Source organism: Rissa tridactyla, chromosome 4 (genome assembly GCF_028500815.1).
Source record: "Rissa tridactyla isolate bRisTri1 chromosome 4, bRisTri1.patW.cur.20221130, whole genome shotgun sequence".
Classification (NCBI taxonomy): domain Eukaryota; kingdom Metazoa; phylum Chordata; class Aves; order Charadriiformes; family Laridae; genus Rissa; species Rissa tridactyla.
The window spans coordinates 52,997,520-53,023,389 of NC_071469.1; the positions used below are offsets into that span (position 1 = coordinate 52,997,520).

At 40.1% G+C, this 25,870-nt stretch overlaps 1 protein-coding gene across 1 annotated transcript in view; it reads left to right on the plus strand.

Moving 5' to 3' along the window:
• PELI2 (pellino E3 ubiquitin protein ligase family member 2) overlaps positions 1-25,870 on the plus strand; it is an 81,527-nt gene that overhangs the window by 19,522 nt on the left and 36,135 nt on the right. The window contains exon 2 of the mRNA XM_054199576.1: positions 7,026-7,155. Coding sequence (XP_054055551.1) covers positions 7,026-7,155 — 130 coding nt within the window. The remainder of the gene's footprint in view (positions 1-7,025; positions 7,156-25,870) is intronic.

The window sequence follows — 25,870 nt, forward strand, 5'->3', positions numbered from 1 at the left end:
GGCAGTGCAAAAATATGGTGCTAGGGAAGAGGAGGCTCATGGTGAACACACAGGATTGATCACTATGCCAACGAGTATTCCAAAAGTACTAGAGAAGGCAATACTTTCCTAAAGTGTTTTGTGAGAGTAAAACGTCTTCACAGATGCAAGTTCTAAGAAGAAACTTCTCTCAAACAAAAAAAACCAAAACAAACAAACAAAAAAAGATGACTATAGCCACAATTAGCTACTCCAACATACCTTTCTCAGGGATAATCAAGTTCACAGATGCAGAAACATTGCTCTTAATTGGGGAAAGAGATGAGATTATTTGGGTCTTTGTAACTTGCTGGTTTGGATTTTCTTGCTCTGCAGGAAGACTGCTTTATTAAGCTGTACTGCTGGTAGTGATTAGGAAGCATTTATGCCTATAGAGATGTCTTAGCCAGCAGAGTCTGAGGTGGGACTGTTTCACTCAGGACTTCCTCCAAGGTTACATAAACCAAAGGTCTTGGATCAGAGGCTTTTGTTACTCAAAGGATGGAAGCCCAAGAGTAACCCATGAGTTACTTGTTGGTATAGTTATTATAATAACAAAAACTCCACTTAAAGCTACTTTAGTTTGCTTCTGTAACTTCTTAAAATGCTTTCCTTTAGAAAGAAAGAAAAATCAAATGGGAATCAAATCTTCTAGCATGTGAGCCTGCTGTGAGAAGGAAAAGAGAACAGGTTGTTTGGATTTGTTGGGAAGTGCAGGAGACTTACTTTGACCTGAATCTCCCTTGCTGCGTGCATGGGAAGAGTTTTAACTATAAAGATGTGGAAACAAGGTAAGGAGGCCTGCATTTCCCAGGCTGAAACAGAAATGTCATGAATGGATTGGATCAAGCCTTCGAGTTGCCGGTGGACTAGGTGACTACTTGAAGTCCTGTCTAGCTCTATTTTCTGTCCTTCTGTGATCAGGAGGCAACTGTACATTTTGCCAAAGTTGCATGTTGCATGTGATGCAACGGGGAAAGTGCAGGTTTGGAAGACAGAAGGGAACCTTCTGGTCAGTCCAGGCTTGTTGAGCTGCTCGTTGACTGCTGGGGGATGATGATGGCGATGAGGACAAACAGTACCCTCTTTCCAACCTCCAAGAAATTTAAACATTAAAGGGTTTTGGTGTAATCTGTTGTAGTAGTCTGTGAAGCACTACAGTGTTCAAGAAGCAGGCTTGCGTTCACTGCCAGAACTTCACCACAGGAACAGGCTGGTGATTAACAATACTTCTGGTGCTGGAGGCTGCTTCTGAGACAGAAATTGATGTGTGTAATAATCAGCTGGAGACAAGCTTAGACTTAAATGATTATTGAGTTACTATCTTTAATACTGATACACAGTACTGGAGAATAGAGTTCAAAGGAGAAAATAAACCAGTGCTGTCCTGTTGGTACAGAAGTACTACTTATCTTTGCTTTTCCTATTTGGCAACGCTTCCCGATGAGATTAAGTTCGTGTATAACTTCACTGTCCTATTTCACGGAAATTCTCAGATAACTGGCAGACAGCAACTACTGGTTTTATGAAGGTTTGATACAGAAAAATATATTGGGAATAAATACTGTCTTTAAAAAAAAAAAAAAATCCCAAACCATTCAAATTATTTGGCTGAAATAGTACCTCAGTTCTTCTAGATACAAAATGAATTGTTCAGTATGATACAAGGGGGTAGTGTAAAGAATATGGAATAGCAGCAGTGATATTACATAAAAGGAGACTTAAGCTCACTTATTTTGTTGTAAATGTTGCATATGTTGAAGCTTTCTGTTTGTGTTTTTATATCAACTAGCATGTGGCTTTTTTTCTTTTAATCTGTGTTCAAGGGAGTAAATGTTGGATGCTTCAGCAGATGAGGGCTTTCCAGTTAGTCAGGACTTTAGCATACAGTCGTGGAAAGCTCTGGGACTGGATATTGTGAAGGTGACTAATGTATCTTTGGACTTCTAATGTAGATGTCATGATAACTGTAGGCTTGCAATACTTCCAAAGGAATCTCTCCTGCCTTCTGTGCCTGGTTGCTGATAGAAGTGCTTCTGAGGCTTTGTGGTGAACGGGAGAGCAAGGAATTGATGTGGTTTAAAACTAAATTTAAAACATAAAACTGGTTTTGTTTCCTCTTCATGTGAACCAGGGAGAGACATAGCAGGAAAAAACTAGCAAATGGAAGGTGGGACTGCTGCTTTTGGCAGCAGTGTTGGCCCCCACTAGTTCAGTGATGGTAAAAATATGGTGTAAACAGAAACTGAATTTTTGATATGCGCTGAGTATATACTACTGTAGGGTACTGAACATGGAATCAGAATGTACTTAAAAGGAAAAATTCACTCAAGTCTGATGTCACAGTGGAAGCTGCTGGTAATACTTCTGCAGCTTTGTTGTATAGCACAGTAAAGATGTGCTTTCTCTCACGCGTTAGAGCTATGGTAACAACTGAGCTCTAACATGTCATCTGTTCAAAGCTGAGTCTGTGAAGCAGGGTAGCATCTAAAAATGACAGCATGTGCAGTAGAACTGTTAGCAGTAGGTGAGGAAAATAAATCAAAGTTACTTTTTTTGTCCAGTGGAAATACTCCCTATGAAAGTTTAACTTGTTCAGATTGTAGTCTTTTAGGAGGGAGTTTGCGTAAGTATGGAGAAGTATTAAAGTTTGCATTCTCATAGCATTGTTTAAAAAAAAATAATCAGCTACGTGCAGCAGCTTCTGTGTTTGGTAGCTCATAGATACTCCCCTTAATTTTGAGGATGACTTCCCTGAATTGAAGTCTAACTTTTCAAGGTGCAGATCAAGATTTTTAGAGCTCTTGTTCTGCATAACAGAGGTCTTGTTCACTCTTTGCCACTGGCTAAGCCTGATTCTTTTTAAAAACAAAACAAAACAAACCAAAAAAGCTTGTGCAACGAGCCCTCCCACAAATGGTTCAAAACTTGATGATGATCTCTGAAGTAGTCAAATATATTCCTACAAGACTTGTAGAAAAGGAACTCGCCACAGTGTTCGGACTGTGGGAGAGAGCGTGTGTGGTCTTGTTCTCCAGACAGCCATGAATCCATGCAGAGAAGAGGCTTTCATTACATATCCCAACCATGGGAAAAACTTAATTGGAGTTTGCATTTCATTATATACCAAAGTCCTCGACTGTTTGATGTAAATCTGTAGGAAACTTGCTTTGATAATTATGGTGCCCATAGCCTATGCCAGCACCACTCCCTTATTTGCAAGGAATAGTGCTATCAACAGAGATAATTATCCCACGAGGTTTCATAATGCTAGTTGTCCCAGTATTGCTGTCGCTGAGAAGCATTTGAAAAAAGTATAGGGCTGCTTTTATCACAGGCGTTGTTCTGATATTTTGGAACATCTGGAGAACTTCAGAAGTGCCCCTTAAGTCTGCGTGTGAGCAGGATGGTCTCAGAAATGGTCATTCTGTCTCTGTGAAATTTAATTTCTCCTAGTTTTTATTAGCTGAGAGCAATGTTTGTTCTAGGCTTTTTGGTGGGATGGAGGGTTCCAGCTTCAGGTTGTCTTTGGTATTGCTGGCCATCTTGTGAAGCAAGAAGTTGCCATGCTTATGTGCTGGTCCCTGAGGTGCATCAGGCTTCTGGAGCTATTGGAAGAGTGCAGGAAGAAAGGAAATGGGATGATGCTTGTGGAGAGGGGTTGTGAGAGGATTCAAGAAGGAGCCTCTGTTCTGTTCGTGAAGCTCCTGTTGGCTCTGGGGAAGCTTGGAATCTCCCGGTGTTCCGTGATGGGGAATTTGTGGCCTTAGTTCTTGTCCCTCCTCTTCCTGTGCAGTTCTGTCCTGCTCCTGCCTGGGAGGAGGCAATTTTGGCTCATCCAGGCACTGCTCAATAAAAGAGTTGAGGAAAAACGAAGAATAGGAGAGGGCTGCTTCTCTCGCTATAGGTCCTTGTGCCTGTGCTTAGAAAAGCTGACTTGGCAAGGTGTGGGTGGCCATGCCTATATTCCTGCTGAATGCTGAAAACCACCATGTCCTGTGGGACAGCTCAATTAGGAAAGACAGGGACTTGCCAAGAAGTAAACGTGGGTCTGCTGCCTCAAGAGATATCTTAGTTGTACACTTTATCGGGCAGAGATGCTGGGTGAGTGGGTGGGTGCAGGTCCTGTTGTGGCTGACAAGATCCGATGACATTAATATCAGTTCATTTGCTAAGTCGATTGTTTAGGTAGTGGCAAGGAAAGGTGTGGCCCAAGTGCCATGGGGAGGGTTGGCTTGTGGTGAGCAAGTTGAGGGTCCTGGCTGAGAAAAAAATGAAGGTGTCTGCTAGCTATGGAGGGGAAAGAGGCAAGTTTTCTGATATTCAGATTTTTTCCTGTAAAGCACGTACATATACCTAGTAATTGTCCTAGCTCTTTTTACCAGTGTCAGATCAAAACAAAACTTGCAGGTCTATAATTAAAACATAACAAACAGTAAAACTACCACTCAGTTTCTCCTGCCTTTTTGTGCAAATGAAATTTAGAAATTGGCACAAAGAAAACCTTCATGAAAACTTGTCAGTGCTAATAAAGATGAATGAGCTGAACTTTCACTTTGCTTGTATTTCCTTCCTATTTAAAGTTTCTAAAAGGCCTTTTAACCTTGAGAGGCTTCTTTCTTTTTTTAAAAGATAATTAAGCCTTTTCCAGTTACAACTGTTTTGTGAACATGAGAAAAACCAGACAAAATAACCCCACTAGCCTGGTTTTAACTTCCAGTGGGCCTACTTAAATTCAGTACTGCTTAACAGTTACACAAATACAAAAAAAAAATTGATTACAGAATATAAAACAAGTGATGATACTAGTTATGTATTATTTTTGAAGTGGTATTGCTTTCTCAGGTTTTCGGACAAAAATACAAGAATGCTGTCTTCAGGCAAGTTAAAACTTGCTGGCATGTTCACGGTAATATAGTGTCTCTGAAAGAATGTAGATTTATCTAGGCAGATTCAAGCTGGAGAATAAAATAATTCCTACTTTAAGGGCTAGTATTTAAGTTGCCTTTGGATTATATTGATATATCTTTCTAGGAATTGGTCTCTTATGATGAGGGTATGCTGTGTTAACTGAGTGCTGCTCTTCTCTTGTGTAGGGTTAATAACAAGTTTCCAAGATACGAGTAGGCCTGGCATGAAGTAATAGTGATTTACTCTTGTTTTTCTGCTGTGTCGGGGAATCTCTTAATATTTCAGAGAGATACAGTAGTCTTTCCTATGAAGATGGGAGTGAGGGAACAAGCTTAATTGTAGCCCAGCTGAAAAGCTCACAACTTACTATGTGTCCTTGGGATCATCTGTTAAATGTATATTTAAAAAAGTCTGCTTTTATGTTCTAGAGTACTTTAATTTGAGATTATTTCAGTCTTAAATTTGCTCTTGTTTGTGCTCACAAATATTCAGCAGTCCTGCAGTTCAGATCGATCACTGGTACTTAGACATTGTACATGTGAAGTTTTAAACTACTTTCCTGTATGATGCCAGGCGATCCTTGCCTGAATTAAGCAGTCAGCCTTCTGCAGGGCAGTGCTCCAGAACCTTAACAATGAGACCACTTGCTTTCATCCACTACTGATTTCTCATTTGTTTGCAAAAGGATACAAGCCTCTCCAAGTGCATTCTCTTGTTACACAAACTAGTTAGTTACATATAGAGAATATAATGATAAGAAAAAGAAAAAAATGGTTCTGGGTTACTTACATTGCTTTTGCTAGTCAGCGGTTGTCACAGAACTGCTCTTGCAGCCTGACCAGTGAGTGACTATTAGCCTTCTGCAGGGCTACAAATGATTTTCATCTGCAGATAGTGTGGTGGATGTAGAGCCGAACTGCTTCTAAGTGTATCTCTAAGCAGATAACGAGTTCTTCTAACTTTTTTTTTAAACCTCTTTTGCTTTGCAGGAAGTTAGTCACCTTTAAATCTTCCTCTTTGTTCTTTTCAGATTCTTTTTCTGACTGCGATACTAGCTTTTAATCATAAAGACTGCAGGAGAGGGATATATGGGATCAGTACAGAATAGACCTCACCAGTAAGACAACTGAGATTTATGAGTGGAGTAATAGTTGTAGTTCTTCAGGCAAAAGTCTGAAATGTCTGAAGATCAGGAATGGAAAAGGCATCTATGCAGTAAAGCCCTGAGAGTTTTTCATAGAGCAGTTGAGAGTTATCAAGAATGTTACAGGTGACCGTGCTGTGAAGAGAAGCATCTACTTGTCCTAAATCTTCGGGGTGGGGTGGCGGTGAACTCAATGCTTATGTGTTGCAAAGAAATTTCCAGTTGATTTCTTCCCTGTGGAAGAAGCACGTCCCCTTGAGGCTTAAATCTTCTCTGAATAATTAATCCGTTGGGTCTCTGTCCTCAGAGAGAGAGAGAGATGAAAACTGTTGAAGGCTACTATATTACACCTGAAAAAGGAAGTCATTAGCAAGTCTTCAGACATATTCACATAAATTAAAAACACTTGCATCCTCTTTCCTTAATAGTAGATGAAGCCTTTAGGATTAGAGTTTAAAATAAAAAGGAAAAAAACAACTAAAAAAAACCCCTATGTGAGTAAAATTCCCTTTTACTTAGTTTGACTTGCCCCTAAATGACTCTTTTTCCAGATCGCCCCCATTCTTCCTCTTGTCTTCTCCATTCCTGCATGAGATGTGGGGAAGGGAATACTAGGGTAATGACACTTTAAAACTCCCCATGTGCTGAAATTGCAGAGAAGACTTATGATTTGTTCTCCCAATTCCTTTAATTCTAGACCTGAAGTATTTTTCTGTGGCTGAACAGTATTTTATTTCTAGTTGATAACCGTGTTAATGATGAATAAATTTTTAACCATTGGTAGGGAAAGAATGTTTGGATGCTCATAGTTCAGGAAATAAAACTTAACACGGTTGTGTACTTTCTTTGGTTTTGACTTTGCATTTGATTATATGTGACCAAATTGCTGCTCTTCTTTTCTGTATTCCAGATTGGTGGTCTCTTATGCCAAACTCTTCTTGTTTAATTCTAGGTATAATGGATCCCTCCCTAATGGTGACAGAGGACGCAGGAAAAGCAGATTTGCCCTTTACAAGCGACCTAAGGCAAATGGAGTTAAGCCCAGCACTGTTCATGTGATTTCTACTCCTCAAGCATCGAAGGTATGTGGCAGTGGGGCAAATCCTGTTTTTTTTGAATGATCCTGGGTGGAGAACAACTCTCGTATTACTGTTGACGTACCTTGCTACCAGTTCATTCTGTGGTAGTCAGATGTATTTGTTTTAACAAGTCTGCAGTGGATTTTCTTTCTAGGTGTGTATATCTTTAATGCACTTACCTGTTTAAAATAGTGTTTAACCTCAGGTATGAGATAATCTGACCTTTGTGTCCCTGTTCAGACAGCTGACTTTGTCAATGCTGACGGTTTTATCTGAGCCATAAAGTAGTCACATAATACAAATACAAGAAGTATTTTAATTTCTTTCTCACTGGAGTGTAAGATCGGTATGTCTCTCTTCAGAAGGATAACTGACATGGTATAAAAAACTTAATGATCCCTCTGGGCCTTTCATTTTTGTTGCTATAATGATATTGTATATGTTTTCACTTGAAGTCTACTGTAGGTGAAGGATGAAAAGCAGCGAAGTAAATATATTAACATAGTAATATATTAATGTATAGAACTGTGTGTGTTAAAGTTCTGGTGGTGGAACATAATTCAAGCTGAAAAAAAAAATCATCCTATTTCTTCTCTCAAACCCTTTTTCCTAGAAGCAAAAAGTGATGAGAGTTCTGGCCAAACTGGAGGGGGAGTTCTGCGTTGACACTCACAAAAGTGGGTGATTTGTAGGAGCTGTACATCACTTTTATCAAAAACTACATTTTGGGGCAGGGAACGAACATACACCATTCTCAGAAACATGTTGTCTAATTTAGACAAAGATAAGAATATTGTTTATTAAATAGTACAGGATTATGTTTTCTTTTATGATACAGTACACTGTATATACCTAAACTTATCAAAATATACAATATCAGAGCTTGTTTGGTTTTTTTAAAGATTGTATAGGGCCTGCTTAATGCAGATAAACATGTAGTCTTTTGGGTTAAAAGTTTCTGTAAATATTTTTCAGTGTTCATATTCTCAAAATGAAAGTATTGGGGAGTTAAGTCTTCCTGATGAAATCAGCCTTCAAAATAGAAGGTTTGTAGTATATGTTTGTGTGTTGGTAACAGGTCTGTTGATAAAATGTAACAAATGGAGGAAAAAAAAAAAGGAAAGTGTTTTCCATAGCTGATGGAAATATACACGTGTTCTTACTGGATAATCTTAAGCATTGGACTGCAGATAGTATTTCAGCATTTGAGTTGCAAAATATTTAAACACCTGGCAGACACCGCAAGGTATCTGGTTAATGTTCATCTGCATTGTTATTGTAGTGCAGATAAAATACATGTGCTGTACAAATTAGTGCCTATATAGAGATAGCATAGGGTCTGAGACGTTAAAGCCCCTCCTTTAAGGATTTGAATTCAGGTAGACGTGTCAGGTTGAATGTATTCTTTTGCACTTTCTCTATACCCTTATAAAAGAGCTTTTGTGTATTTATAGTGTTGTCTGGGGCAAGACTGGTGGACATGTGCCACAACAGTGGTGTAGTGGATTTCAGTTAGTGCCCTTTCAATGCACAGAAGGGATGTTTGCGTTTTAACATGCTTTCATAGGCTTTTCTGACATCTTAAACTGCAGAGCCTAAATGTGTTTTACTAGGAATGGCTTCTGCATACGACTTCTGCAGATGGTTCCAGAAACACTGACTAATAGAGGAAAAGAGTGAGCTGCTTTGTTCTTAGAAAATAATGTGCAACTTGACCTTGAAAGTTTTGTTCTGCTCTCGGTCTTTCAGTCTAACCCTTATTTAAGGAAGATAAAACAGTGGGAGCTTGTGCTGCACAGGATATTAACAAGTTTCCTCCCTTAACATCCTTCCTTCTAACTTTTCGTATCCAGTTCTCTGCTTTCCTTTGCTTGTCTGTCACTGTGTAAACTGGATCTTTGAGTAGAAAGAAACATGTTACTTTTCAGAGTACTGACGTTTTTTGGGTGATGGATTTAGCAGAGGTGGGTAAAGCACTGACTGTCTCCATTTGTTTTGTCTCTGCTGTGGCATGGATGCTTGAATAAGGTACATAGCTGGTTTTGTGCTAATTCCATTAATGCAGCAGCTCAAGAACTGTAACTGTCACCAATTTTCAGTTAGTGTGTCAGCCTGAAAACTGCAATAGATCCTAAGAGGATGCTTGTCATGTTCCATTGTCCCTGCTATGCAGGTGTCAAGGACAGCTGGAATAGCAATGGTTTCAGTAGTAAATTTAGCTGAGCTAATTGTATATGAATCAATGCCTTTTGTTTTTTCCACTGAAGTGCTTGTTTTTTGACACTCTGCCTTCTGGAGGTGCTGAAGAAAATTTAGAACTGTTTGGCCTTTCTCAGGGTATATGGGTATATTTTGTGGGGGGGAAGCACTGCATGGGGTAGTAAGTCTCAAGTTTTTTCAGCGTATTGTTAATATACGCATGCATCTCCAACATTATGCACTTGACTTTAAAACCTATTTTATTAACTCTGTGCTTAGGCACCATTCAGGGAATTTTCTAGGGTCCCCTATTTTACAAAACTGAGTCTGTTTGAGACAGACACTTTCCAGCATTTTCAAAATTGGTGTTACCGTATTAAACAGATGATAAAGGAAGCTTTAACTCTTATGCTGTCTTTTTTTTTTTTCTGGTTACATGTCTGGGGTGTGTGTGAGACTGTTCATTAACTGCGTATGAACCTTATTCAAGATTTTAATAATGCCCTTTGCTAGGCTAGAGAGTTCTCTTTCAAAATCAAGTCACAGGAGAGGCCATTCCTTGTATTGACTTGAGTCTCGTGGTGAAGAGGAAGACTGTCATCAGTCAGGATCATATGATCTGTGAAAACTTTCCCCTGATTACCAAACTCTTAGGTGTAAGTTCGCTACTAGCCCATCATGACATAGGTAGGATTGCTGATTTTTATTTTCAAGCTATTAGAGCTATTTAAAAACCCCAAAAGTTAGTTGTAATGTTTAGTTTGGTTGAGTTGTCTTAACTGTAGCTTTCATGCGCAATAGGTAATGCTATGGAACTCAAGTCTAGGTCTGCTAGTGTCTGAGATGATTACAAGGTTTACTTATGCAGAAATTTTCCAGTGAGTGCTGAACTTCAACTGAGAGGGGAATGTAAGTTTTCAGAATAATTACCTGGAAATGATGGGATGCTAACCTAGAGTTTACTAGGTTTTTGGGGGGTATATGGGAGGCTTTTTATGTTTTTTTCGTATTTTGGAGGTTTGTGGGGATTTTTTGGTCTGGGATATACATGTCTGACAGGGGAAGAGGTATCTGTAACTGAAAAAAACAGCTTAATATCTCTGCAGCATAATATTTGAGGACAGTATGTCTTTCTTACAGATCATAAGTAGGTGAATAATATACAGTTTTATTCAGACAAGGTGTGATCCCAATTTCTGCCAAGCAAAGACGCTCATCTTCCTGTACACACCCAATCTATGGGTTGAGTGGGCTGTTAGGTTAACACTTCCCCAATGCAAACACAGGTGGATCTTCATTCCTGTTTCTTCCCCTTCATAGTCATCACTAACTCATTGTTGAAGATTGTTAGTTGGAGTTTTTAATTTTGTGGAACCATGGGAGAGAACTCCCCCAGTATCATATGAGGGGTACTGGCAGCTGGTGTTAACAATGAGGTTACTGGTGGTACTGAACACTCAAGTCATGTAATCCCCCATGACTCTAGGTATGTATGCATTTAGACTCTTCCTTGGTTTCTAGTGTTTTGGAATTACTTCCATGGGTGTGGAAGTTAGAAAAATGAAAAAGGAGCTTCATGTACATTTGAGTTACTGGAAGTATGGCATTAGGAAGCATGAATTGTTGACATTAGTCCTTCAGGATTCCCTGGGATTACTCTGGAAGCATGAATGAATTTTATTGTAGCAGCATGTGTGGTATTTGAGGCCTTCCGAAGTATTGAGTCAGTGGGCAAGAGAATATAATTAGCAAGCACTAGAAGTACTCATTTCTAACAAGTGAATGTTGTACTTTGATACCTAAGAGCTTGTATTCTTAATTCTGACTTCATAGAAGATTGTAAATGTCTTTTGAATTGCTGCAGAGTACAAAACAAACCCACCTTTAATACCTTTTTAGGGTGATATATCTTGGTATTTATTTTGTCTGCCTTTCTTGGGATCAGAGTTTTCCTTTGGTAACCTGTGGTAGATAAAGACAACCTATTTTCTCGTCTACGAAATTACTATTTCAAGCTGATGGGGGAAGATCTTCCCAACTTCAAGTCTAATTACCTGCCGAGCTGGCTTCTGCTTTATGCTGTCACAACAGCAGCTTGTATAGTCACTGGCTGGATTCCTGCAGCTCACATCAAGTTTCATGCTGCTACTGGAGAAGAACAAAATACAGCCATATGAATAATTATTAGATTGGGGAGAGAGATGCAATTTGTGTTTTGAGTGATGAGATAAAATGAACGTATAGGATTCTTGTGATTAGTTATCTACTGTAGATACTGCATCTGCTTTGACATACTTGATGAATTTTGAGTAAAAGGACCAGAAGTCCTTTTGGCACTGACAGCTTTTTGGTGTTCATTCTGGATGAGAGCTGTAGAGCTCAGCGGCTGTCAGGAGGCAACTGTGTCTGTCAGTGGCTTTTCTCTTTCCTATTGGGCTTATTTATGGTATAATCAGTTCATGGAGCACTAATTTGTTCTGAAGTAACTTAATCACATAGGTATCTTGAGAGCCCTGAGTTGTGCAGAGGCAGCTTTTTCTTGGCATATTGGACTGAGCCTGCTTGAATAATAGCTTCCTTGGTGTAGAGTGTCCTTTTCTTCCATTAAATGTGCATCATCTTAACACGCTAAGTCCCTGTCCCCTTTCCCTTGCAAATAATAGGGAATGGTTAGACAAAAGAAAATGGTTAGACCAGTTTCATTACTGGGGCTTAATAAATAACAACTGTTACTTGGTTTGAAGCTCTGCTTCCTGAGCTTTTGTGACCTATTGAGCAGAATGCATGTCAAAGGTTTTGGAAAATCGCTTTACAGTGTTTTCTAACAAAATCCAGATGTTTGGTAAAGGAAGGGGAATTAAAAATTGCTGAGGACTACAACAGTTATTTTTTTATGACTTAACATTGTTTTTTGTTTTCATGCTTTCCCTTCAGAGGGTAGACAAAAGATCAAAAAATGCTTTCCTTGTAAACTGTGTTTAAACTACATCTGCTATAAATCAAGAGCAGATTCTACTTGAATTTGGGTGCCCTTTGAAAGCAGGGGAAGGTGCAGTGATCACCAGGGCTAGTATTAACAAACTCATGAGTGTTGGGTTTCCCCATACACCTTCACTTCCTGCAGGGACCCAAGCTGTGTAACCCACCACTGTGCAATATCTATCAGTTTGCAACTTCCTGTTACCAAAGCATATCCTTGAAATCTTATCAGTAACTAGTGTTGAAAGGCCTTATGTGTATTTTCACAAATAATGAGGATTTTATCCTTGAATGTATCAAGCATGAGTTAAAGAAAAAGAACTCCTAATCAAAGGAGGCAAGTATTGTATCATTCTCGAGGAGGCGCATCGAGCACAAGGACCTTGAGGATGGTATTAATCGACACATTTTGAGAAATTTAACCAACTTGGCAGGAAAGTTTTTAGTGTCCTAAGCTGAACTACCTTCCTTATAATACTAAAAATTACACTCATAGGTCAAGAAGACCCTTGCCCAGGTGAAGAACCTTCCCCTGAGCATGTGTGGTTGGATTACACCAACTTGGTGGTGTAATTGTATGTAAATTACTAACCAATCAAACATAGGTAGGAGGTACTAATATTGTAATGATGTTGTAAAATGTGTATAAAAATCGTGTGGAGAGTTCTTATGGGGGTGCTTGATTTGTGGAAACCACCAAGCACCTAGCCTTGCCTGCAACTCTGAAATAAATAATCAATGTCTTGTCCTGGCGTGTGAAACTGGCTATTGCACACTGGGTAACGGATACAACTTTTCAGGCAACATTCCTTTACCCTGTCAGAAATAACCTGGAGGAGTTAAGTCTTTTGGAAATGGAGAGCTAGGGGAAGGCTGTAGTGTAAGGTCACATGCTGCAAACCTTTGCTGTCTATCAGGGAATGTCCTGAATTGTTTGTGCCACTAGAAAAGCTGCAGGTAGGATTTGTACTGCAGACAGCAGAGCCACTCATTTCACTGAAAAGTAACAATTTCACTACTTTAGCTTCAAGTAGCATGACTTGTTTAAAATGGTCTTGTTCCAATTTGACTGGTTTCTGCATGTTTCCCCACTATTGCTCAGGAATTAGAGTGGAAATTTTGGACCACCTACTGCAGTGGTGCAGCTCTGTTCTGTCCTGTTACACGTTTACTCTGTTTGGACTCTTAATTGGCTGGAATGGATCTGGTCTTAGAAGTGCACGTCTCCTGAGAGCTGGGCTGGTCTGAGCTTCCTAAAAGTTAGAAGAAAACCCGAAACTTTCACGTTAACTTTGAACTGCAAAGCCCCTGTAGAGAGAGACAGTTGGATTCTAGCCTGTATAGAATGTAGTTTTATAGAACATATGACAGAGAGCCTGTCCTTGACTAAGACTTGGGCCGCAGAGCTGAAGACACATGTTCTGGCACTGTTGAAGAGGCATAAGGCAGTGTGCATCTTATTCTTATGTTACCCTTTTTCAGTGAAATTGAAGGTTGCTGGAGTATTTGTTGCTAACATCATGTATATAGGTTGTTTCATGCTCAAAATAAAAATGTGGTGACAAGGGGAACATACAGCTAATGATGTATGTGCTTTTCCTATTGTTTCAAACTGTAGTGTCCAAACAAAATTGTCTTAAATGGATGGAGTGTTGTGTTTTGGAAAAATCAGGTAGCATATACTCAGTCACAGCAGTGTGTAACAGCTTTTCTGGAACAGAGGAGTTGGAACTGCATCAAAGAGTAGATGAGACTCCTATGCTCTAAGGCTTTGTTGAGGGGGGCAATTATTTTGAAAACACAGCGATTCAAGCTTCGTGGGCCAGCAGTAACTTTTCAAAGAAACAAACAGCTGCTATTCCTGTTTTACAAATTAGAAAATACTTATTTTCCAGAGTTCTTTGAGACTTTGTTGATGGAAAGAACAAAATCTAAATATTTCTCTTTCTGGGAGTCTTTTATGACTACATCTGTAAAATGAGTATTTTTATCTCTTCACTAAGTGAAATACTAGAGGGGTGACTGATTTGTCAGACTACAAGACTCCTCTTTCCACTGTTTGTAGGTCTCTTGTCTGAAACCTGTTTATGCTTTTAGTTGCGGGACTACTTTGTTTTGGAATCCTGCTGTCTTGCTCCTTCTTAACACCAAAGACCTCACAAAGTTTTCTAGGAGAAAACAGGGAGTAGTCCATCAGGATAATCTCTTTTGAAGGGATGTATCCCCAGCAAAGTGCTTATGGTGATGCTTCATTCACTGAATGCTCCAAGCTCTTGAGCTCTGCGTGCAGATATTTTTTGTTATCTGTGTTTGGCGGCTATAAGAGCAATTCAGAATTATTTAGTACTAGGGGTTTGCTTCTACAAGATCATTATCTTTTTTGATCATCTCAGAGCTGTCCTTCCATGAAAACAAGCTTGTCTAGCCATTGGACCTACATTAGAGCTTGTACTTACCTGACCTCCAATGTAAAGACCATGTGTGGTGTGTACAGACTTGTCTTTAAATTCTGCATATGTCTCTTGTCCATAGTGATTCTGCCAGTACTTCAGGAAGTTCAGGACTCTGCAGATGCCTGCTGTGAGGTAATGCATGTGGTAATATATACTTTGGCCTTCTAATTTCAGTAACAGCAGATGCCTATCACTTTGACTTAAGGAAATTCATTAAAGGCCCATCACTGCCAGCTTGCTTGGTTGTACAGTAGTCAGTTTTCCTCCAGCTCCATATCAGTGTGAGCTCAGAGTGATCTCTCCTACTCTGAGTTCACCACAGTTAGGGAATGATGGATGTTTTCTCCTCTGCTTTTTGATATTGGCAATCACGGAGAGGTATCAGTCTCTGTCAAGCTGAAAAACTGTAGATTTGGTGAAGTCAGATTCACTGAAGTCAGATTCACATATTGCCCCTGGAACTCTCACTCCAGTGACCACTGGCCTGGCATTTGGCTGGTTGGTCATGAGAAAAGTACCAGTGTCTTAACAGTGATCTGGCTCGGACTGGGATTATCCAGAAGTGTGGTGTGCTCAGCCTTGGATGTTGACAACTACTGCTTTTTTGTGGTTCCAGAGATTTCCCTGGGAACTATTCCTGTTTTTTAGGTTCATGATAACAAGACACAATTTCTTCTTCTTTTGTCCTAGCCCAGGGTAAGGAAAAGGGAAAGCAAACATAGGTTTGATTTCTATTTAATTAGTTTTATTTCATGGCTCCCATGTGACCAAAGAAACTGTGGTTCCAGGGCCTGTTGTATAGTAACTTGTAGCTGCACAATTCTGTTTCTCCTCCCAGATTTCTCAGCTGATTGGAGGCTTAGATGACGAAGCACCTCCCAGGTTGTAGCTTGAATAACTTCTGTGTCTACACCAGTACTGCTCTACTTCAGTAAGAGGTTTTGTTCTCAAGCAGGAGAATTAGAAAAGAATCTGGAACTTTCCCAGTGATATAAAGCATTCCTGTAGAATGGTTCATCTCCTGAGATTGGCCTTAGTTACACGTCACCAGCATAACACAGCGCTATTGCTGAAATATCTAGATGCTGTACTTGGAAAAAGCTGTCCTTTGCTGAAGTGTGAACTCTGGGAGGCTTTTTCCCACAACTGGGTATTCGGTTGGTTCTGCTTGGAGTCCCTCACTGTATGGGTGGACATAAGCTCATCACAGAGATAACCAGCCAGCCTCTATCTTTGAAGCTCTTTCCTTCACAGTGTTTTAACTGTGTATCTGTTTAACATGAAATCTCCTCCTGAGTCCAGATTTCAAGAAGAGGTAATTAAGGAGATCATGTGGTTGAGCGAAAGTGAGGGAGGTGCATTTTTTGTGCTTGAGGTTTGAGTGAGTGTTATTAAAGCAAAACTTTTCATCTGTACTGCGTGAATGCAAAAAAAGTGCATGAATGGTCAAAAACTCTTCAGCAATTATGGATTGATTTCTCTAGTTTGCACATTTGATGGCACTGTACTTCATATATCCAAACCTTACTAGTTTTGAATTTTCTACAAAGCAGGTTTGGAGGAAATATCAAATAGGACAGTGACTGCAAACCCACAAAAATGAAAGGAGGACTGAAAGGAACTTTGGGGGTCTTTGTGGGTTACTTTTGACTACTAACCTTCATAGGAAATGTCATTCTATTATAAACTTCAGACAATAGACTACTGTGTAAGATACGCAGAAATTTTTCCTCCTCCCTTTTTTCTTATGCTAGCATTTGGTTTTCCACAACATTTTCTCTCTGCTTCAGCCTGCTAAAGAAGGTCAACAATAAGGCAGTGCCTTGGTGGTCCAGGTGGGAGGCAGGCAGGAACAAAGCTGACCTTGCTTTAGCATGGGCAGCTGCTCTTATTTTGTTCCAAATGAAAAGCTAGCCTTGGAAAGCTGGATTGCGAAACTTCTAATTGCTCATAAAGTGTTCTTCCTAACTCATCCGTCCCCCTCAAAGCTTTCTCAAATCTTACTGTTTGGTGTTTTGTCACAAAAATTGACTCTATTGCTGCTTGAGTGTAATAAATAAACCATAAGTCAAAACAAAATGTTTGCAGTTTTGTGCAGGAGACAGCCTGTGTTAAATATCTTAAAGTATTGCTCTGTTACAATCTTGACTGTTACTGGGAGGATCTAACTCTAGTTTCCTTGGTTAAAATATCTTGGTTATTTAATGTTGTATCTTAGTATCTCTGTGCTGTAGTAGCAGATACTGCTGGAGTTGAGAGGATTACTGTGTCGTCATGTGATGCATATGGAAAACAGGACTCCTCCTGAGCAACTCTTCCCCTCTGCCCCGGAAATAATAGAAAAGGATTTAATAAAGGAAAGAAGTTGAATATCTATCTGTTAAGTTCCTTCTGGATATGTGAATCTACCTAAGGTCTCAAGCAGATTGTGAAAAGATCAGGCTATTGAGTTAAGGTAGCTCCATTCATTACTGTAATTCAAAACTTTTCCAGAGTGGTTTTGTCAAATACCTACGTAATCTACATATTTAGATGATGCAACATATGTTTTACATCTGTTTTTCTAAACTGGTTTTATGGCTTTTGCCATGGAAATATTTTAGAGATTGGGGAGGGGGAAAAAATTCATTCCAATAATTATTTAAAGAATACTGGAATTTTTTGACAAAAAGGATTTGTAGCTTTAGATCAGTGGATATAAAACTTGCTACAGTAAAACTTGGGTACAGAGTTCATTAAATAAGTCTAAACAGGAGTATATGTTCTATACCTTGTACTTTGTTCCAATACTGGATGTTGGACAACTACTACTTCTTTACAGTCCCCTATTAAGACCCTTTGGCAGAATGCTTTTCTTCCTCTTTGCTGTGGGGTTTAATCCCAGACCTTCAAGTTCAGAAGACTTTTTTGGGGAGTAGGTGTGAGGAACATCCCGAAATCCTGAGAGATCAGCCTGTACCTCCCCTGCAAACATGCTCTGTAACATCCAAGGCTTATTTCTAATCCTTAGTGCTCTAGGATTAATCTCCCTCTATACGAGTACCGGCACGCTTCCTACTGTCCTGTCTGCTGTTGCTTTAGTTCCAGTTTTCCTCACTTTGTAAGCTCTTGATGTGGAGCACTGCCTAATGCTTTAGAAAATCGATATTTGTGTGATGGTGGTGGTGAAGCAGTGGCATTGTATCGCTTGATTCCATCACCTTAAGGAGGGATTTCCCTTCCTGGAATCTCCTTCTCCAGATGAAGATCCTAAGGTGAAAATGTAGGGCCCTGATCTTTCTCTGTGACTGTGTGAGTAAATGCTCAGGAATTCTGTGTAGAAACTACTCTGATTAAACTTGAGCCATAATGATAAATAAAAATATATGTATGCATACCAAATACAGATGACAAGAGGGAACACCATATAGTGTGGCAGCATGAATGTACTGAGGTTTTTTTCAGACTGAAGTAGTAATTCGTTTTACCTGGTGTCAGTGAAGGTAACCACATTTAGCCGTAAAAGCACTAAACCACTTTGAAACCTGAGCATAGAGGCACCCTCTTAGGTCAAAGGGTTGGATGGCTTCAAACAAATCTCTGAAAATGAGAAGATTTTGGAATGTAACAAATTGTACCTGTGCCTTAGGTAGGACTGCAGGCTATGCAAATGCTGAGAGATGATAGTTCTGCCTCAACAAGCAAATGTTACAGCTTTCACAAAGCAGTAATCCTTTTGGTTCTAGTGTTTGCCACGTAATGCTTAGCTGCAGTGTTGATGGGAGAGCATTAATGTGAATTAGGTGATCTCTGATACCCAAATAGTCTTGCTCCCAGCTGTAATAGTCCTGCCTAGAATTGCTCTGAATAAACTGTTTTGTACTAGATAAAAACAAAACACCACAACAGTGCTCAAAGGTAGATACAGAGATGGTCCATCACTTTGGCAGCTTAGCTGTTTCAGCAGATCTTACTTGTGGAGGTCATTGAAAGGAGTGTCAGGGCCATTAAGGCTGGGCTTGAGCCTGAGACTAACACCTGTGGTGACACACTTGTGAACACACTTTGACTTCATACTTCATGTGTGTGAGGATGCTGAAGCCTTGTCTGTGCTGGTTTAGTCTGTATGTTAGTGGAGTCTAGAATGTGGCTCAGCTGAGCAGCATGTGCCTGTTTTAAAGCAAACTGATTTGGTCAAGGCTTCATTGACTCAGTAGCAGCTTAGACATCTGATGTATACAGTAGGTCACACCACTTTAGGCTTCTTAATTGCTGATTTAATGCCAGCTGAAGATGACTCCAGAAGGAACTCTAGCAAGTTTGGATACCATGGATGTTTGATGCTTTGGGACCCTCATGTAATCTGTTGTCCTTCAGTAAGTTTTCTGCTAAACGCTCAAGGACTGTTGGCAGAATCTCTTTCCCCCGCCCCCCCTCTTTACACCTGCCAAGATTCAGATACTCTTTGTTTTGAAGTCAAGGAAGCCTTCTGCAAGGAAACGTCATACCCGGAATCATTTGTTAATTGTGCGTAGCTCTGCTCATATTTAGAGCTGGCTTCTAGCCCTGAATGCTCTGTCTTAACAGCAATATTTTCTTGGCTTTCACTTGCCAACTTATGAATTGAGTTGTTAGTACTAGTAAAAGTTCATAAATCATGAATACCTCAACTCTGTCTAATCTAAGAGACATAATGTCTCTTTATCATGTGTAAACTTTTCCTGTTGTGTATCAATATGTATTTAAAGGACAACAAAGACAAAAAGTAGATTTCTTTTTTTAAATGGAAAACATCCTCATTTGAATATTAAGGACTCTCAGTCTCATTTCAGTGACTGGCCAAAGTCTTTGCATTAATTTGACATAATGGTTTGCTGTTTATGCACTTTCTTTATTTTTGGGCTTGGTTTTTTATTTTCACAGAATCATAGGGTTGGAAGGGACCTCTGGAGATCATCTAGTGCAACCCCCCTGCCAGAGCAGGGTCACCCAGAGCAGGTTGCACAGGAACGCGTCCAGGTGGGTTTTGAATGTCTCCAGAATCAGAGACTCCACCACCTCTCTGGGCAGCCTGTTCCAGTGCTCTGCCACCCTCAGAGTAAAGAAGTTCCTCCTCATATTTAGGTGGAACTTCCGATGCTCAAGTTTGTGCCCATTACCTCTTCTCCTGTCCCCGGGCACCACTGAAAAGAGCCTGGCCCCATCCTCCTGACACCCACCCTTTAAGTATTTGTAAGTGTTGATAAGGACCCCCTCAGTTTTCTTTTTTCCACACTGAAGAGACCCAAATCCCTCAGCCTTTCTTCCTAAGAGAGGTGTTCCAGTCCCCTCATCATCTTGGTAGGTCTCTGCTGCACCCTCTCCAGCAGTTCCCTGTCCTTCTTGAACCGGGGAGCCCAGGACTGGACACAGTACTCCAGGTGCGGCCTCCCCAAGGCAGAGTAGAGGGGGAGGATGACCTCTCTCGACCTGCTGGCCACACTCTTCTTGATGCACCCCAGGATGCCATTGGCCTTCTTGGCCACGAGGGCACATTGCTGGCTCATGGTCATCCTGTTGTCCACCAGGACTCCCAGGTCTCTTTCCACAGAGCTGCTCTCCAGCAGGTCAGCCCCCAACCTGTACTGGTGCATGGGGTTATTCCTCCCCAGGTGCAGCACCCTACACTTGCCCTTGTTGAATTTCATAAGGTTCTTCTCTGCCCAACTCTCCAGCCTGTCCAGGTCTCTCTGTATGGCGGCACAGCCTTCTGGTGTGTCAGACACCCCCCCCAGCTTTGTGTCATTGGCAAACTTGCTGAGGGTGCACTCTGTCCCCTCATCCAGGTCATTGATGACTATATTGAAGAGGACTGGACCCAGTACTGACCCCTGGGGAACACCACTCGTCACTGACCTCCAACTAGACTCTGTGCCCCTATCACTACCCTCTGAGCTCTGTCTTTCAACCAGTTATCTATCCACCTTACTGTCCATTCATCTAGCCCACTCTTCCTAAGCTTCCCTATGAGGATGCTGTGGGAGACCGTGTCGAACACCTTGCTTAAGTCAAAGTAGACCACATCCACTGCCTTCCCCTCATCTATCCATCCAGTCATGCCATCATAGAAGGCTATCAGTCAGACATGATTTCCCCTTGGTGAGTCCATGTTGAGTACTTCTGATAGCTTTCTTTTCCTCCACATGCCTTGAGATGACGCCCAGAACGAGCTGTTCCATCATCTTTCCAGGGATGGAGGTGAGGCTGACCAGCCTGTAGTTCCCCAGCTCCTCCTTCTTGCCTTTTTTGAAGACTGGAGTGACATTGGCTTTCCTCCAGTCCTCAGGCACCTCGCCTGTTCTCCAGGACCTTTCAAAGATGATGGAGAGCAGCCCAGCAATGACTTCTGCCAGCTCCCTCAGCACTCTCGGGTGCATCCCATCGGGGCCCATGGACTTGTGAATATCTAATTGATCCCCCACTCGATCCTCCTCAACCCAAGGGAAGTCTTCTTCTTTCCCTGTTAATTCCCCTAATGCCTGGGACTCATGAGGGCTGGGCTGAGCAGTAAAGACCGAAGCAAAGAAGGCATTCAGTAACTCTGCCTTCTCCGCATCCTCTGTCACCATGGCTCCTGTTTCATTCAGCAGTGGGCCCACAACTTCTCTGGTCTTCCTTTTGCTTCCAATATACTTGTAGAAGCCCTTCCTGTTGAGCTTGACATCCCTGTTCATACACTGGTCTAGATGGCACACTCCTCTTGTTACTAAAACAGATGACTAGTGTCAAAGGAAACTTACAATCTGTTGCGGGGGTGGCATGCAATTTAGAGTTGCAACCATTTTTCATGTAGCATCTCAGATACATTTGAATCTGTTTATTTAGTGTCTGCTAACTATAGCCAGTATGATGTTTGAATGCTCTTTCATCCAGACTAGTGGAAGACTTTGAGAGGAATAAGATTCACTTTTGATGGAATTCGGTAAGAGAACTTTGTTAACAGCAAGCAAATGCATATGGAGCAGAAAGGCCAAAAAAGTACTGTCTTGACACTGTCAGTGCCGTATTAATGTAATTTATGATTATGCCTTGCTGTAGTAGTTGTATATTAATAGTTTGTTACACTGAATGTATGTTTTGCTTCACATTAGAGGGAAAATACCTTGCCTTTAAAATAGAGATTGTGGTTCTATTAAATGGCATTTGGCAGAAACTAAGATGGATACCTTTCTGAGTCGTGTTGTCTTCTCATCAAGTACGCAGTTTGGCTGGCTGTATGTGTAAACAGAGTGAAGTCTTGCTCCCTGATGTGGTGTTTTGGGTGAATTACTTACTGCAAAGTTGTTAGGTTGGGAGTTAGTTCCTAGATTTGCCAAGACTTTAAAGCATTAAAAAATGGGTCTGAGGGACTTGCATTAAACTCTTAAATAATTGACATACAGGATTGGGCTGTGACATAGTTCTGGAAGAGCGGATTATAACTACTTTTTTATGAGAAGATGGCATACAATGTGGAAATAAGGTGATAAAGATGCTTGCAGTTTGTCATTTTCCCTTACGCATAATTTCCTGTGCATCTTATGAAAATAGATATAAAATATAGCTTAAAGAAGTGGACCTTTGATTTAATGAATTGGTTTGAAAGGATGGGTTAAAGACCTTCTCCAGTCACTTTCCTTCCCAACGCACCTCCCCTCTCCCATTCCCTGCCAATCACCCGTCTTGTGCTGCTTCTCTCCTCAGTGCTTTTGTCCCTGGGAAGTAAGGGACACCAGGAGTCTTGAGGCTGGTGGGGTATTTTTTCTAGTTGGCTGATGAGAGGTATCAGAGAGATGCCTTTGAGTTTTTTAGAAAAACACTGCTGAACATTTTCTTCTTGGAAAGAAAAATGTTAAAAGTGTACTCATGGGTGTTTTTTAAGGGAATTTTCCTTCTCATTTTGCATTTAATATATAAAACATATATGCAGTGTGCTTAGCACTCACTACTGTTGTAGATCGTTGTTCCTACTGGAATACATGAAGTAAAAATTGTCCAGTATGCTCAGGAATTGTAAGACTTGATGTGTCCCAGTTTTCATTCATACCACTAACACTTGCACTGTGTTGAGCCATCATTCCATGTTGGTAGCATTTTATTTATTTATTTATTTTCCTTTTGAGCTGGCAAAATGAGAAACTTGTTCTTACCACAGCAAGTTTCTTTCCCTGTCTCTGAACACAAATTATGGCAGCGTAGCAGTGAAAGGGAGGGGGATGTGTTGACAGAATATTCACATATAGCATTAGATCTGGAAAAGGTATTTTAATAATCTGAAATGTAGAACTACAAATTGTTCTCTTAATCATTTGTTTTAAATGCCTGTGTTCATGAAAGTAGTTGAGAACACCGCTGGTTCTGGCTTAGGTCCTGAAATCTTTGTTGAATCCTGGTTTTGAATCTTCATGAATAAATTGGTCTTAACTTTGTAAAGTAGGGAATTGCATTGCTGTTTGTTCATGTTTCTGTGAAGGGGAATCTTGGAGCAATAAACATGCTTCTGTAATTAGAATATTAGTTACACTAGATTATCTCTTCGTTTTACTATTTCATACTGAAAATCAGTACTTTATAGGCTGTGCTAAGTGAGATGCACAGAGGCAAGCATTAAAAATTACATGTTACAGTTGACTTGAAACTCTTCTGCTGGTTTTATATTTTCCTTGGTACTGAGACCTTTTGCTACTGAAGGGAAAAATGTAGGATACATGCTGTTCTTTCATAGCTGTCGTTTCCTCAAAACTATTATTTTGCTTGGAAGCTCGTCTGAGCAGAAAGTGTCAGTCATCTATCTGTGTGTCTTGCGGCAGAACACTGATTTGTGATCTCCTGGTGTCACAAATCAAATGAGTCTTTCCAGATCTGAACAGAATTTTCAGCTCGTTTTTCCTGTAGCATTTTCACTGGAGAAGCTTCATAGTAACAACTCAGCTTTTTTCCTCCAAGAGGAATGTCTGTCTTTTGTTCTTACAACTTAAGCACATTGTTCTTTTATGAATGCCTTTTACATAAGTGCTGTGTGGGTTTTTTGTTTGTTTTTTAACTAAAAATTGAAAAAAAAAAAAAAAATAAAAAATCTCACATTAATTTGTAAAATTGCATTTGAACTTCCTAACAGAAGTTAGTCAGGTTGATGTGCAGTGATACAAAGCTGCAATTATCTCTATCTTTGTATTCCTGTGGGACTTCATTAAAGTGGCTTCTCTTCAGCTGCTTCTGTTTCCCAGCATGGGAAAGTTCAGGATTCAGCAGACACAACAAATACTTTTTTGTGTGCAGTATTTTATACCTGTGGATGGAACATTTAACCACCCTTTTTTGCTCTTCTTGTAGCAACAGGAGAATCTGCGTGAGTTCTGACAGACCTGCTAGTATTTAAACCTACTTGTTTGATAGCAGTGTAGTGAAAGTATCAACTGTTTTGCTGCATCAGCTCATTCCATTGCAATCAGCTAAAGACAGGGAGAGTTGCATCTCTGAAATGGCTTTAAACTGGTGTATTTCTAATATTGCTTAATACAATTTGACTGACATTTAATACTTTAACTCTTAAAACCTTATGCTGTAACAACAACTTTATGATGGGATAGTGTGTGTTTAAGCAGGCTTTCCTGGAGTTTTAGGTTTGATAATCAACCCTGAGGGCAAGTATTTAATACTTCAGATCCTCCAGGCTGTTAGTTGTGCATCATAGTAATATTGTCCTCTTCAGGTAGTGCTTTGTCTTTTCATAACACTTAAACTTTCTTTCATTTGACAATTTTATCTATCAAATCTAAGTTTGCGCCTTAGCACAAGACTGTAATAAAGATGCATTGGGTTATGGAAACAAAAACTGTCTGATGCTTGTACTTTCCACTGTGTAAGAACGTGTCAGTTGGGCACCTGGTATTTCAAGACCCTTTAAATGATTAAACTCCATATAATTCATATTAGATTTTTTTTATTTACAATTAAATGCTCTTTTTTTACTTACGTATTTTAGTGGGGCATAGTTCTTTTTCCATAGTGTATATGGTGATACCTTTGCCATCATTTAAGTGTTGAGTGCAAGTCAGGGAAAACGAATAGTTTATACATGCATTTGTAGCTCCTTGTTAAGAGAATGTCTTTTGAAGAGAATAATCTTAAGAGAATGATCTTTTGAAAATAATATGCTTAAGTTGCTGTCTGCAATTCACAGTACTCTGATGCCTGCAAAATTAATATGAACTATTATTCAATATTTACATTTAGAAATAGAGCTGATATGGGGTGGTCTATCCTAAATATTTTTCTTAAAAGAGAACATGTCAATATACAGATTTGGCAGCATGCAAATCCTGGCTTTTTCAGACTCTCTCAGCAAGGAGGAGGGGAAAAAAAATGTACTATGACCAGTGAGAATTAAATGTTATAGCGTTGTGCATTGTTTTGTTACATTTCAATGGAAGACAGGACTATATGAAGGATGACCCTAATTTTTTTTGCAAATAGGATTATCATCTGGGTTGAAGACAATGTAGAGCCCCCAGGGGAGCTGCCTATGGCAAATGTGTTAAGCAGCATATGTGAGAAACTCATTCGGCAAGTTCTAGTCCTAAGCAATTCCTTTCTTGCCTACATAATAATGCAAGGAATCTCTAAGTCATCACTTGAGAAGAAACTTTCTTTGGCATTTCTGTAACTTGCTGAGGATTCGTGTAAGTGAAATGCTCATATAGTAAAGGACACTTTCAGAAAGCATATGGGGAAGTAGGAAGGGGGAATGTGGTATTCTAAACTACTTATCCTCCCCTTCGTTGAGGAAGAGGGCAGGAGCATAGCGTGAATGCCATGATCTAGTTTCTCATCCATTTCAGTTAGATTGGGCCCCTTATGGTATCTTTCCTATAGTTAAAGTAATGAGTCATTCTTTAAGTTTGTTAGGAACATGAGAGAGCCCAGCTGTGTTTCCTTCCCAAAGGTTGGTGGGCATGATAAAGCTTGCACAGTACCTCTTCAGAGCCTTTTCATCCCTGTTCACACGTATTTGTTACCTGTATTTGGGGTGAAAAGCAGAATGGTGTGTGTTTATTCACTGGAGGGTTATAAAGTGAGTCCTGGTCTAT